Genomic DNA, 12,957 nt, shown 5'->3' on the forward strand with positions numbered 1-12,957 from the left:
TAACTGCTGAGCCACTTTTTGGCCCCTCCTTTGTCCTCAGCCCATGGAATGATGCTGCCCACATTCAGGGTGGTTGTATTGGTCAGGGTTCTCTAGAATAACACAACTTATAGACTGAATCTTCCTCCCCCCTCTACACACGTGCGCGCGCACGCACGCACACACACACACACACACACACACACACACACACACACACACACACACACACACGCACACTCATGGGGATTTATTGGAATGACTTACAGGCTGCAGTCCAGCTAATCCAACAATGGCTGGCTGTGAACAGAAAGTCCAAGGGTCCAGTAATTTTTCAGTCTGCCAGGCTGGATGTCTCAGCTGGTCTTAGTTTAAGCTGGAATCCCAAAGAAGTAGGCTCTAATGGCAGCAAGGAAATGGACTTTCTGGCAAGGCCAGGGCAAGCAGGCAAAGAGCTTCCATCTTCCATGTTCTTAGGCTTCCAGCAGAAAGTGTAGCCCAGATTAGAAAGGGATCTTCTTGCCTCAAGACCCAGACTAGAAGTGGGTCCACCTACTTCAAACCAAGAAAACAGATCTCTCACGGGTGTGCCCTCCTGTTCTGGATTCCAGTTAATCCCAGAGGTAGTCAAGTTGACAACCAAGAATAGTTGTCACAGTGGTCTTCCTCAGTTAAATTTCTTTGGAAATGGACTCACAGACATGGCCAGAGGTGCATCTCCTAAGGGATTCCAAATCCAGTTAACAGTGAAGATGAACCCCATGGCAACTAAGAGCTGAAGAAACCAGCAGCAAATTTGTCTAAATCTCACTTTTATTACCACAAAGTTGAATGCGGATGCTTCGGCTCTTTTTCTGTTGCTATAACTGAACACCGAGACCAGCTGTCCTAGTTGTTTGATGTTGCTGTGATAAAACACTGGCCAAAGCCCACATAGGAAGAAATGGATGTGTTTCATTTTTTTCAGGTTGCCATCCATCAATGAGATGACCCAGTGTAGGATCTCAAGGCAGGAGAATGTAGCAGAAACCATGAAGGAACTCTGCTTACTTGCTTGTCCTCCTTGCTTGTTCTTTCTTATGAGTTCAGGCTCATCTGCCTAGGTTTGGCACCATGCACAGTGGGCTAGGGCCTCCTGCATCAATTACTAATTACGAAAATGCCTCAAGGAATGGTCACAAACCAATCTAATCTGGGCAGTTCTTCAGTTGAGGTTCTGTCTTCCAAGCTGATGATAGGTGTGTATCAAGTTGACACTAGTGATGACACCAGCTAAGTTATGAAGAATGGAGGCTGGCATTTGGCCTTGTGCTGCATTGTAGCATGGAACAGGACATCACATGTCGAGACAGGGCAAGCTGCTGACTTGAGTCTCCCCTCTTCTTCTTCTTTTTTTTTTTTTTTTAAGATTTTATTTATTTATTATGTATACAACATTCTGCTTCCATGTATATCTGCACACCAGAAGAGGGCACCAGATCTCATAACAGATGGTTGTGAGCCACCATGTGGTTGCTGGGAATTGAACTCAGGACCTCTGGAAGAACAGTCAGTGCTCTTAACCTCTGAGCCATCTCTCCAGCCCCAAGTCTCCCCTCTTCTTATAGGCCTCTAATCCCATTAAAGAGCTCCATCCTTGTGACCTAATTTAGCTCCAATTATCTTCTACTTCCAGATATCAGAAACATGGAAATTTGACTAGGTGCTAGCACATGGACTTTGAGGGTCCCATTTGGCCATGGCAATGGGATTCTTTTACCACTGAATTGCAGCTGTTACTCTCTGAATCTGAAGTTACTTTCTGTCATTATTTGGAAGCCATGCCACTGGCTCCTGGCTTCCATTGCTCCCACTGAGCAGTCTGTTGTAACTTTTGCTATTTTGTAGGTTACTACCTGCTGCAATGGTTTCTATAATGTCTGACCTTGGTATGAAGTACTAGACATGTATGTGGAGGTGAGATCATTGCATTCTGATTCTATGTGCTAGGGTCCTGTTGACATAGGGTTTTCATGGTAATTCAGTGGTTTGGGTTTCATCTCTACAGTGGTCCCTGAGATCCATAAGTCTGGTGTCCTCCACTGACAACTGATTATTTCAGAAAGCCTTTTGTGTACCACAAGGGTACTCAGAACTTGGTGATATGGAACCACAGCTGTTTATTTAGTTCACAGTTCTTAGGGTTGATACTCTGGGCTCAGCTCTGCAGGGTGAGTTTTCTGTGCTGAACTGGTCCCTCGATGGTACAGACTATGAAGTTATCAGTGGGTTGCAGGCTTTTGTAGCTCAGGAATATCTGGATGGCTGTTGGCTGGAGCCCAGGGTGGGAGGACCATTGAATCTCATCACCCAGCGGGTTGGCTTGGGCTTGCTCACAGGACATTGGCAATACTACAAAAGGGAAAGTGGATGTGAGCTTTCCTTTGCTTTTGCTTAATCAAAGTAAGCCAGATTTAGAGGGTGGAGAAGAAGTCCATCTCTTAGTGTGTGTGTGGCGGGGAGGTGGTTTGTGGTCACATTTTAAGGGGTATAAGTGTAAGGAAGGAATTGTTTGCAGATGTCTTAAGTCATTTTGTGTTGTTATAATGGAATACCTGAGACTGGATAATTTATGAAGTGGTTAGTTTGGCTCACAGTTCTGGAGTCTGGAAGTCCAAGAGGGTGGCTCTGGCATCTGCTGGGTGCTTGCTGAGGCCTTATGCTGCAGTGCTATGTGGTGTAGGCCATTAATGTGGGAATTGCCAATATGGAGTCAGATAAAAATACAAGGGAATTTAATAGGGAAAAGCCTTACTTACAGAGCAATCTAGCCAGCCGGTGGGTGGGGCAGCAGTAAGTACAGCAAGCCGAACATGAAAGCAAGGCCGCCATGTAAGCATCCCTCACTCTTAAACTTTCCCTAGGTCACCCTGACCACGCCCTTGCAGGAGTGGTCAGGCACACCTGTAGCCAGCCCCTAAGCAGGCATGGCTACAGCATCCCCTTCAGGTCATTGCAGGGTGAGTGAGATAGAGCTCCTTCTCTTCTTATAAAGCCACTAATTCCACCAAGGAGTCCCATTCCCATGATCACACTAATCCTAATTAGCACCCCATCTTACCTCCAAATGCTATTAACTTAGGAATTTGAGTATTGCATTTCTAAAGGATGATCATAGGTCAGCACGTTCAAACCCTAGCACAGCTACTTTCTTACTCTGCTGCCTCTGGCATTAGTTGCCTCAATGGCTGTCATTAACAATCTGAACTAATCAGCTTATAGGAAGAGGTTCTTGGGCTCATGGTTTTGGAGCTTTAAGTCCATGACTGGCCTCATTTCCTTTGAGCTTGCAGCAGATATACGTAGCAAAGCAATCCACTCTTGAAGGCTGAGACACAAAAGAGAAAGGGAAATAATTTGGGGCCCTGTTGGTGCCGTCATGGTATGCCCTTCCATGCCTGAAGACCCTTCTCAGGCTCCTGCTATTAAAGGCTCCACTGCTTCCCGATAGCAATGGGAGCTTGGCTTTAACATGTGGGCCTTGGGAGCCACTTCAGGTCTAAAGCATAGCAGTTGCCCTGACAGTGCAGCACATAGACAGCAGACATGTAAGCAGGCAGCTCTTCATCTTCTGCTACTGCCATGCCTGTTTACTTTGCAGCATACTAAATGAGCCTATTTCCTTAAAAAAAATTGTTTGGCCATTTAAGAGCCCCCTCCATGATCAAGCAGCTGTCAAATCCAGCTCACAGGTCCTTCCAGCTTATAGACAGCTGCCTTTTTGCTGGATCCTTCTGGGGCTCTTCCTATGTGCAGAAGAGAAAGTACTCTTTGGGATCACTTTGTCATTTTATAAGGACACCTGTCCTATCAGATTAGGGCCCCATGTATGACTTCATTTACCTTAAATACCCTTATAGGCTTCATGTCTGCATGGTCACGTGGGGGTAAGAATGTCAGCAAATGGCTGAGGAGCTGGGGTGGGGGGATGACCGGGCCATAATACACTTTCCCTTATCATGTGACTAGTGACAAATGTTTGTATGATATCATAGAGCATCTAATGGCTGGGCTTAGGAGTGGTAGTTACTTCTCTCCACTTCCCACTGCTTAGAGTCATCTGTACTGATACACCCAGTGGAGGGGATAATGGGGCTGTGAATAGGTGGACATGGGGCTTGGTGCCTGCCATAGCCTCCTGGAGTGTGTCTGTCCAGCATTTCCAGTCACCAAGAGATACCACGTCAGGCAGGCCACCTGCCCTCCCTCCCTCCCCCCCGCGTGTGTAAACTAATCATTAGAGAGCCTCTAGCATATGCAGTCACCCCTGGCAATGGTAACAAACCAGGTTGCAACAGGAAGTTCAAGCCACATGATTATGTGCATGCTCTTGCCTGGTGAGTGGCAAGTACAGTACCTCAGAGGTCTGGCTGCAGAGCCCCTGATGAAACAGTGGCATCCCGTGGTCATGGGGTGTTGTAGTGGCCGTTTAGCTGGCCACAGTCTCTAGCAGCAAGCAGCACTGTGGCTGTGAGCTCAGATAGGGGTGCAGCTGTGACCACAGCTGTAAGCTTTCTTAAAACCCTGTGGTGTCCAGTGTGCAGTAATGCCAGGCAGGGGTGTGGGGTTGAGTGTCATCCTGTGTCACATATGACTGTGCCTTCCTGTCTCCCCACTCCTTCCAGCTGTCATCTTGATTCTTCAAGAGGATTGACATCCTTCTGGTCAGCTGCTTCAGTGGCCAGAGATAGTTTCATCATGTAGAGCTCCAGCAACTCTGGTTGTAACATCTGGGGAAACTGAGGCACAGAGAGGGTCAAGGTCACAGAATTATTGGCCAGACCACCTCCTTCTCTACTGGGCAAATAGTTCTTCTGACCTTTCAGTAGCCTTGGTGACCACAGTGCTGTCCTCTGGGTCATATAGAGTGGGAGAAGGAAGCTGTCTATCCCCATGGCGCCCGCATTTCCGGGGCCAGTGTGGGAGCAGGTGCAGCTGCCAGGCGTGGCTGGAGTTTGGGCCAAGGCCAGTGCTTGGAATGCAGCGGACGTGTCCCCTCCCTGCAGGGAAGAGAAAGTGCCAAGCTTCTGGGCTGGAGGATGTGGCCATGGCTACAATCCCCAACTGACTCCATACCGGCTGTCCTGAGCCAGTCCCCAGGGGCCTTTGATGTGTGGGGAGTATGAATGGGGCTCTGTGGCCAGCAACTGTTCTGTGGAAGGCGCTGATGTGTGGCACAGGTGATGGAGGGTGAGGAACATACAGAGCTCCTTCCTAGACCAGGTACCCGCTCCCTGCATCAGGCCTCAGCAAGACATCAGGAAAACGTTAAAATCAGCCCTGGGGTCCACTTGAGGTTTGTCCTCCACATTCCCTGGAGGGGCTGTGGCAAAGGCTCCCAGGTTGACTGCCAATCTGGGGTCAGTGCATTTGGATCAGTCCTGGCCATGACTCCTCAAGCTACTCTGACCCTCTGCTTCTCTGTATGGAGCAGATAGGAAGCAGCCTGAGGAGTCTGTGCGGGATGGAGTAAAGACTAGCACACACTGCATGAGTACATAGTTTGGCCCTTAACCCCTTTCCACCTGGTCCAGAGCTCCTTGGGGTTGGGGGTTGGAATGGGCAAACACACAGGGCTTCATTGCTTGTCTGAGTTGATCTTGTTGGATGCAGTCAATTCCCAACTGTGGCTGTTCTCTGTCTCCTGGGGTCTTAAGGTGATCGTATATCTGGGGAGTCTATGACACAGGCCTGACAAAGCACTTAGCCTCCACGGTCACTTGGGGTGGCCTCAGAAAGCTCATAGAAACCTTAATCGACCCAAGCCTGAGCAACAGTGTGAGGAAGAGAACTCCAGAGGCTCAGAGGCCAGTTGGCTGGGCAGGGGCTACTAGGCAAGGCTGTTGTCATGCAGCATAGCCACCTAGGCTGCAAGGCTGGTGCAAGCTGGCTTTCAGAAAGGGGAGAGACAAGCCAGGGAGACATGGGGCAATGAGGTGACAGTGAACCCCTCTGGCCCTGGCGGCCACCTGCACAGAGGTCTGTTCTGCCAGATACTCAGTCGAATAAGAGGGAACAAGACCTAAAAAAGTGGATACACCCGTTTCCTCTATCTGCCCGGATGATGTCTACCTCTGGGGGGTGGGGAAGGCCTAGGGACTGGGGAATGTCCTCAGCCAGGGCTGTGTTAGGTTGGTCTGTCATCAAGGGTGCCTCCTGGCTCCATGAGGTGGGGGAAGGGCAGGTGCAAAGGATGAAGCCACTGAAGCCAAACTACAACAGAGACTGAGCAGGCACATGGCCACAAAGTCTTCTGTGGGTTTGTCTTGGGACAGTTACCTTCTCTTTGGGAAACTGCCAATTTCTTCTCCCACCCCCAACCCTCCCACTCCCTCACCCCGCCCCAGGCTGCATTTCTTTCCCTGAGAGACTGCTTCGGGTGGTCTTAGGTAGTAGTCGAAGGCTTGGCAGGAGCAGTGATAGCTGGTAGCCAGCTGAGTGCAGAGGCTGCCCAAGCCCACTGCCACCTATAGACTTGCGCTTTGCCAGGGTCTTAGAGATTGTAGCCTCGGGGCGCCCCGCCCAGTCTCCCCGGCACCCAGGTCCCCATGTCGTCGCTGCGCCCCGCCCGCTGCGCCGGGCCCGCCCTCCTGGCGCAACCCTGGGCCCTCCCGGAGCTATTTTGAAAGTGACCCTGGGCTCGGGCGCCCGGGGCTCGTGGAGAGGGCGCGGCGGGCGGCGGGAACCATGACAGAAGATGACCGAGGCAGCGCTGGTGGAGGGCCAGGTCAAGCTGCGGGACGGCAAGAAGGTTGGGGCGCCGCGGGGGCGCAGGGCGGGGGCGCGCGCAGGTGGGGGCGGGGCGCCGGGCAGGCGCGCGCGGGCGGCCTCTCATGCTGTCCTGTCTCCGCAGTGGAAGAGTAGGTGGCTGGTGCTGCGCAAGCCATCGCCGGTGGCAGGTGAGCGGCCGGGCCGCGGGGGGGTGGCGGGCGGCGGGCGGCGGGCGGCGGGTCTCGGGGAGCCGGCAGGATCCTGCGGGCCCTGCTGCTCGTGGCCGAGGTGCCAGCTCGCCCGAAATAGCAGCGGGGGAGCCGCTGAAACCCGGCCCCGCAGCGGTAACCGGAGAGTCTCAGCCATTCCGGCGCCGGGACCCTGGGACCTGGCCACCCCGCAACACAGCCCAATCTAGTCTCGAGTGTGGAGTTGTGGGGTCCCAGCTCATGGGTGGGCCAACCCCTTTCCTGGACCAGCAGAGACCCAGAGGGGCTGCAGCCTCCCCATGGAGCACCAGGCAGACAGACCCCAGAGTGTGCCATGAGGGCATAGGTGTCCCGGTGAAAACATTAGCATCATGAGCTCCCAAGCTGCATCCCAGGCAGTGCCACCCTTCCCCAATCCCACACTCTCAGGTAGGGCAAGGGCAGAAAGAATACTACTTTTGTGTCCCAGAAAAGTGACATTTACTTTGTTTGGGGGAGGCACACTTCTGGGAAGAGAGACTGGTACCAGGATCTGTGGCCTCTGTATGGGGAGGGCCAGCAGGAGACTGGGCAGTTCGGCAGCTCCAGCCTGGAACTGCAGCTGTTTCAGGAGACAGGTGCCTTGGAGCTGGCCCAGGCACCCAGGGGTCTGTAGCGGAAGTTGGGTGGGGGCATGTGTGCCTCACACATGTGCAGGCAGCCTGAGTGACTTCCAGGATGCTGGGTGTCTGTCAGCTCCCAGTAGGGGTGGCACCATGCTCTAGCTGCTTTTGTGCTCAGTCTCCTTTTGCCTGGACCTCAGTTGGTTCCTCAAGGGCCCTGGCTCCACAAGGGCCCTGGCTCCACAGACTGTTGGTGTCTTCATCAATTCTTTAAGTCCGGAACCTCTATGGCTCTATGGGATTCCAGGATGTCTAGGAGAGGAAGATTGGAGACTGGAGACTGGGTAGAGGAAGGGGCCCTGTATACTGCCAGAATTGGGAGTGTGGATCTGTAGAGTGGTAAAGGCCACAGGGAGTGTAAGAGGCTTTGATGAGCTGTGGCCAGAGAGTAGGACCATTATAGACTGACGCACGTGCAAAACACTGGACCAGCTGCTGAGGAGTCATAGAGAAGGCTCCTAGGATAGATGCTCCCCCAAAGAGCATCCTGAGGTGTGCTCACTGACTGTTGGGATCCAAGAGCTTCCTGTGCCAGGCAGTTAGCAGGCCAGAGGCCCCAGGGGCAGAACTGGCAAAGGAACCTGGATTACAAGCTGTCCCCAGAGGAGGCTCTGAAGTTGGGCTGGAATTTGTTAGGGGTGGAAGGTGACTGGAGGGTGACCAAGAGTAGAGGGTGTGGCCCTGCCTCTCTGGGTCTGTCCATCCTGAGCTTACTTGGTCTCCCATTGCCTCTTGGGTGTTTTGTGACCTTTCCTGAGCTACACAGCCCATAGCCACCCCACTGTGGCTTTCTTCTCCCATTTCCCTGTCTTGTCCCACTGGAGACTGGCTCTTCCCTTTCCCACCCATGCCCCCCTTTAGATGGAGGTTGACACCTATGTCCTTGAGGGCCTGTGGTCTGGACTCTGCTGATCTGATTTGGAAGGCAGAGGAAGGCCCTGTCTTCTTCTCCTAAGAAATCAAGGGATCCTTGACTTTAAAATTGTGACTTCCATTGTAGAGGCTCATGGGAGGTAGCTGAGAGGGACCAGGAGGTTGAAGAGCAAAGACTTCTTTGTCGGCATGTCCTCACTCTTCTGTATACCGCCAACACTGGCAGCTGTCCTGTAAGAAGTGTTCAGCAGGCAGAAAAGGGGAAACAATTTTTATCAGAGGTGTGTTCCATAGTGTTAGGTTCATGGAAGGAAGAGTGCTGTGTTCACTCAAAGATGATCCATAGTCCGTAAGGCTAAGATTTCTTTATTCAGATAAACACCAGCTCAAATGCAAGCCAGAGTGTGCCCAGAGGCCACAAGCTAGCATGGCCAGAGAGAGAGAAGGGTCCATGTGTTCGTGGCCTCTTAAGAATTCTCTATGCATCATCTTCGACCTCCCCTGACCACGCCCTCATGGGCGTGGCCAGGCACACCTGTAGGGGCTACTAGGAAGCAGGACTACAGTGTCTCCCTACAGAAGAGGTTAAGCAAAAGAATAAAAAGTTGTAGCTCCCAGTACCACCACTGGGCCACGGTGCACCTACGGGCCAACTGCTGTGAAGTTCTTTTCACCAGGCCTGTCTCAGTGTGGGGTCATAGAGTATGACTGTGCCTGGTGAAAGGTGTGCATCTGGGTTCCCCCACTGGACAGGACCTTCAGGAGAGGGGTGCTCTGAGTTCTGTCATGGCCAGCTGCTCACTGAGACCAGAACTTTGGGTCTGAGCCTCTCTTCTTTCTCAGTAGTATGGTCTCCTGATGGAGTGCTCCAGACAACCCATGGAGGTAGTGGTTATAGGCAGCTGGACAGCATCCTCAGAGGGTGCCTATCAGCTTGGGAAAGCCACCAGGAGGGACCCAAGTCCTGGACCTGGCAGAGAAGCCAAGATCCAGACATGGGTGGGGGAGGTTCCATGCCCCATCTCTCTCCAGGGCCTTGTTCCATTCCTGAAAGCTCTGCACCATCCTTAGGCAGCAAGGGTATGACTTTCCTAGAGAGGTTCAATGAACTCTACTTGCAGGAGACCATCCCACTCACATGTTCATGGTGACAGCAGAGGCCTCAAGCTCACTCATAGGGACAGGGAGTCTTGAAGATGGAATCCCATGCCAGCCAGTACCCTGCTTAGGAAACCCTAACCTTGAAGTTGGTAGCTCTGATAATTGCAGATGTGTTTCAGTAAGACTGAGATCCCATGGGTGTTGACCCAATCTTTCCCTGAGTTGGCACCTTAGGCTTCGGGTTATCTAGACCTCTGCCTCCTTCCCAGTGGGATGGAGTGACACCTCAGCCCAAGGCCAAAGACAGGGCAGGACAGTAGCCAGACATTGCTCTTTGTGGGAACATCACAGGGAATTGAATATGTGGGTTCAAGGCTTGATTCAGCTCTTGCACTATGTGACCCAGAGAGGCACATCTTCCCTAAGTATCTTTATTCTTAGCTGGACACTCTAGGCTGATCTCTGCTTGGCTACTCAGCTCTTACGGCTGCTGGAGGGTGGCTGGGGAGGAGAGAAGGTGGACCTGAGCCTCAGCGCTGAGCCCCAGATGCTCCATGATGTACACACTCTTATCTATGAGTCTCCCTCACCTATGTGGCACAGTGGACATGGTATCTTTCTTAAGATAAATTTCAGACCTGGAGCCTCACACTCCATCTTGTCCCCATCCCCAGGTTCAGGATGATCCCAGATTGCTGTTTACTCCTATCCACAGATCTTCTGAGGGTACTGTCTCAAGGTCACTGTGACCTACAGGACTAGATCCACCCCACGGCACTGCCATTCTCTTCCACATCCTCCTAGCTCCACTTTCCCTGTCTCTTGTAGCCTCCAGGCCTGGTCATTGTCTTCCCTGTGGTGTATCCCTCCTCCCAGAGGCTTCATCTTTGCCTGTCCCCCCTGCCCTCTGCATGGCCCCGAGCCCTGGCTGTGAAGGCCTCTGTGAGCTCATGACAACTCCATGGTTATTTTTACATCTTTAGATGCCTTCCAACTGCCTGTCCACATGGCCAGTCAACACCCAATGGGCTTCTTAGCCTCATCTGTCTAGGAAAGACCCTGGTCCCAGCTGTATCCCCGAAAGCCCTCCCCAGGCATCCTCTTGCCACTACATCCCAGGAGCCATCCTCTGGTCTTCAGTGTCCTGCTGCTGACCTAGAGATAGTCTTGTGCCTCCTGCCTGGAGGACTGGGCCAGCTTCAGAGAGCTGGCAGCGAGGCTACTTCTTCCTATGCTCCAGGCCAGAGGTGTACCTTTATGGGACAAGAGTTTCTGAATCTGTGTTGTCACTGTGAGTCTATTCTCTATGCAGTAGCCAAGGCTGGGCCAGCCTTCTGTGCTCACTACTCTTAGCACTAGCTTCTGGACATCAAGCCTTCCTGGCTCACTGCCCATGACTTGGTCTTCTTATCTTCCCAGTCCTTCAAGTCTCTCTAGAAACCTCTGGGCTTTTGTCCTGACTGTTTCCTGTAAGGCTGCTAAGCTGGGTCCTTGAGGGTTCATTTATTTGCTCATCCCTGAGCGCCCCCCCCCACATACTCAGGAGGGCCCTGACCACCATCATGTTACCAGTTCTTCTCCACACAGTACCGTGCTGACAGTTAGCTGTTGGCTGGTTTGTCACAGTGTCTCTTTCCATTGCATAGGAGATGGGACAGGGTGACAGAATAGGGATAGCAAGGTAGGGGTGGGGCATCTGGAACAGTTGGTGTGCACTCAGGCCTGCCTCAATGGAGTCCTTTTCAGCTACCTGTCCAGTTGCCTCCATGTGCAGGCTCATGGAGCCACTGCCAGAGGCTGAAGACTGGCAATAGCCGTGGCTTCTGCAGCCAGTTCAGAAGCCCCTCCTGCAACATTGAATGTCACCCTGTCCTATTTCTGTTGAAAATGCAGACACTGTCTTGAAGCCTGTGTTAGCCTCCTGAAATTGCAACTAGGAAACCCGAGCACCACAAAACTGGCTTCCAGAATCAGATGTTCATCCCTCTGCAGGTCTAGGGGCAGAAGAGTGAGATTAAGCCATGGCAGGGCCAGATACTCACTGCCTTGTTTTGCTCCTAGTGGCTCTGGATTTCCTTGTCTTAAGATCTGATGGCTCCACCCCCTGCCTATGTCCTTTCTCATGCTTTATCTTCTGTCTCATTTGAGGATGTATCAGTGTCCCCAGGATAACTGAGGAGCTTGTCTCTCAATCTTCATTTAATCTTCTCCCTGATGTCCCCCACGGCCCCCAGGCTGAAAATGGCCACCATTCAGGCCCTGTAGATGAAATAAGGGACTCATTGACTCTCAGTGTCCTGAGGCACAGGTTAAGAGCTTGTGTCCCCAGAGATCAGACAGATTGAGAGTAGCATCAGTCCACTATGGATAAGGTCTCAGGGCCAAATATGAGGTCCTTCTTAGTGGCTCTTTAAACCAATCAAACACAGGCTTAGCACCACTTGTGAACAAATTCTACCCTAGCGTAGAAATGAGCCAAACCCAGCCCACTGCCTTTTTCTGAGGAGTCACCAGAAGCCTCCAGAGCCTTCCCATGCTGCATTGTGGGCTTAGTGAGTTGGGTGGTTGTGATGGAAACCGCCATCCCTGTAAAGCTGAGATATTTACGTCTGATATTCTAAAGAAAAGTTTATTGACACCATTCTTGATCCTATCATTGGGAACATTAGCATTCTGAACAAAGGGGAGACAATCTGCTGTCCCTGAAGCAGCAGACTGTTTCTGGATGAAAGTTGAACACTCTTCTATGCTAGCACAGGTAGAGGTTGAGATACCATTTGAGCTTAAGGAATTAGAACAAGGGCGTAGATGCTTATCTTGACAGCTATGCTGGGGGATGCTGGGATTGCAGAGGTGGAGTGGGATGCAAGGGAATGGTCAGAGTCTCTATCATGAGCGTAGCCTGCAGACAATCACTGGAGGAGGCTGAGCAGGTCAACAGGATGACAGCACTGAGGCCTGAAGGACAGCCAGGTGTATGGGCCAGGCCAGGGTGGCCAGTGTGACTGTTGGGTGGGTAGCAAGGTCAGCCTCTACAGGCAGCAACAGAAGCAGGATGTTGGCTTAGATGCCACTATCTCAGGGGATGAAGGACTTGGGGCTCTGAGTCCTGCCTGCCAAGACCTGAGAGGTGAAAGGAGCCAGGGCTAGTTGGCCATGGTGGACCTGGTCATTGGTACGCACTGGCCACATCTCACAAATCTCAGCAGGCAGCCATGTAGGCTGAAAGTGGTATGGGAATATGTGGGCACAAATTAAGCATCCACTACATGTGGGGTCTTTACATCTGCCCACATTCAGTCCTCAGGGCATTGGTACAAGTGGGGTCCTGCAGTCCTGCAGATCAGGACATGAGTTGACAGTTGGAAGGGAGAGGTGTCCTC

At 52.1% G+C, this 12,957-nt stretch overlaps 1 protein-coding gene across 4 annotated transcripts in view; it reads left to right on the top strand.

Moving 5' to 3' along the window:
- Nucleotides 1-6,715: 6,715 nt before the first annotated feature.
- Nucleotides 6,716-12,957, top strand: part of Dok7 (docking protein 7) — a 31,208-nt gene continuing 24,966 nt past the window's right edge. For 3 of the 4 annotated variants that reach the window (XM_027387127.2, XM_035452546.1, XM_035452548.1), the window contains exons 1-2: nucleotides 6,716-6,769; nucleotides 6,872-6,917. In XM_027387127.2, coding sequence (XP_027242928.1) covers nucleotides 6,716-6,769; nucleotides 6,872-6,917 — 100 coding nt within the window. The remainder of the gene's footprint in view (nucleotides 6,770-6,871; nucleotides 6,918-12,957) is intronic. The other variant, XM_035452547.1, reaches the window with a different exon arrangement.

The sequence above is a fragment of the Cricetulus griseus genome (genome assembly GCF_003668045.3).
Source record: "Cricetulus griseus strain 17A/GY chromosome 1 unlocalized genomic scaffold, alternate assembly CriGri-PICRH-1.0 chr1_1, whole genome shotgun sequence".
Classification (NCBI taxonomy): Eukaryota; Metazoa; Chordata; class Mammalia; order Rodentia; family Cricetidae; genus Cricetulus; species Cricetulus griseus.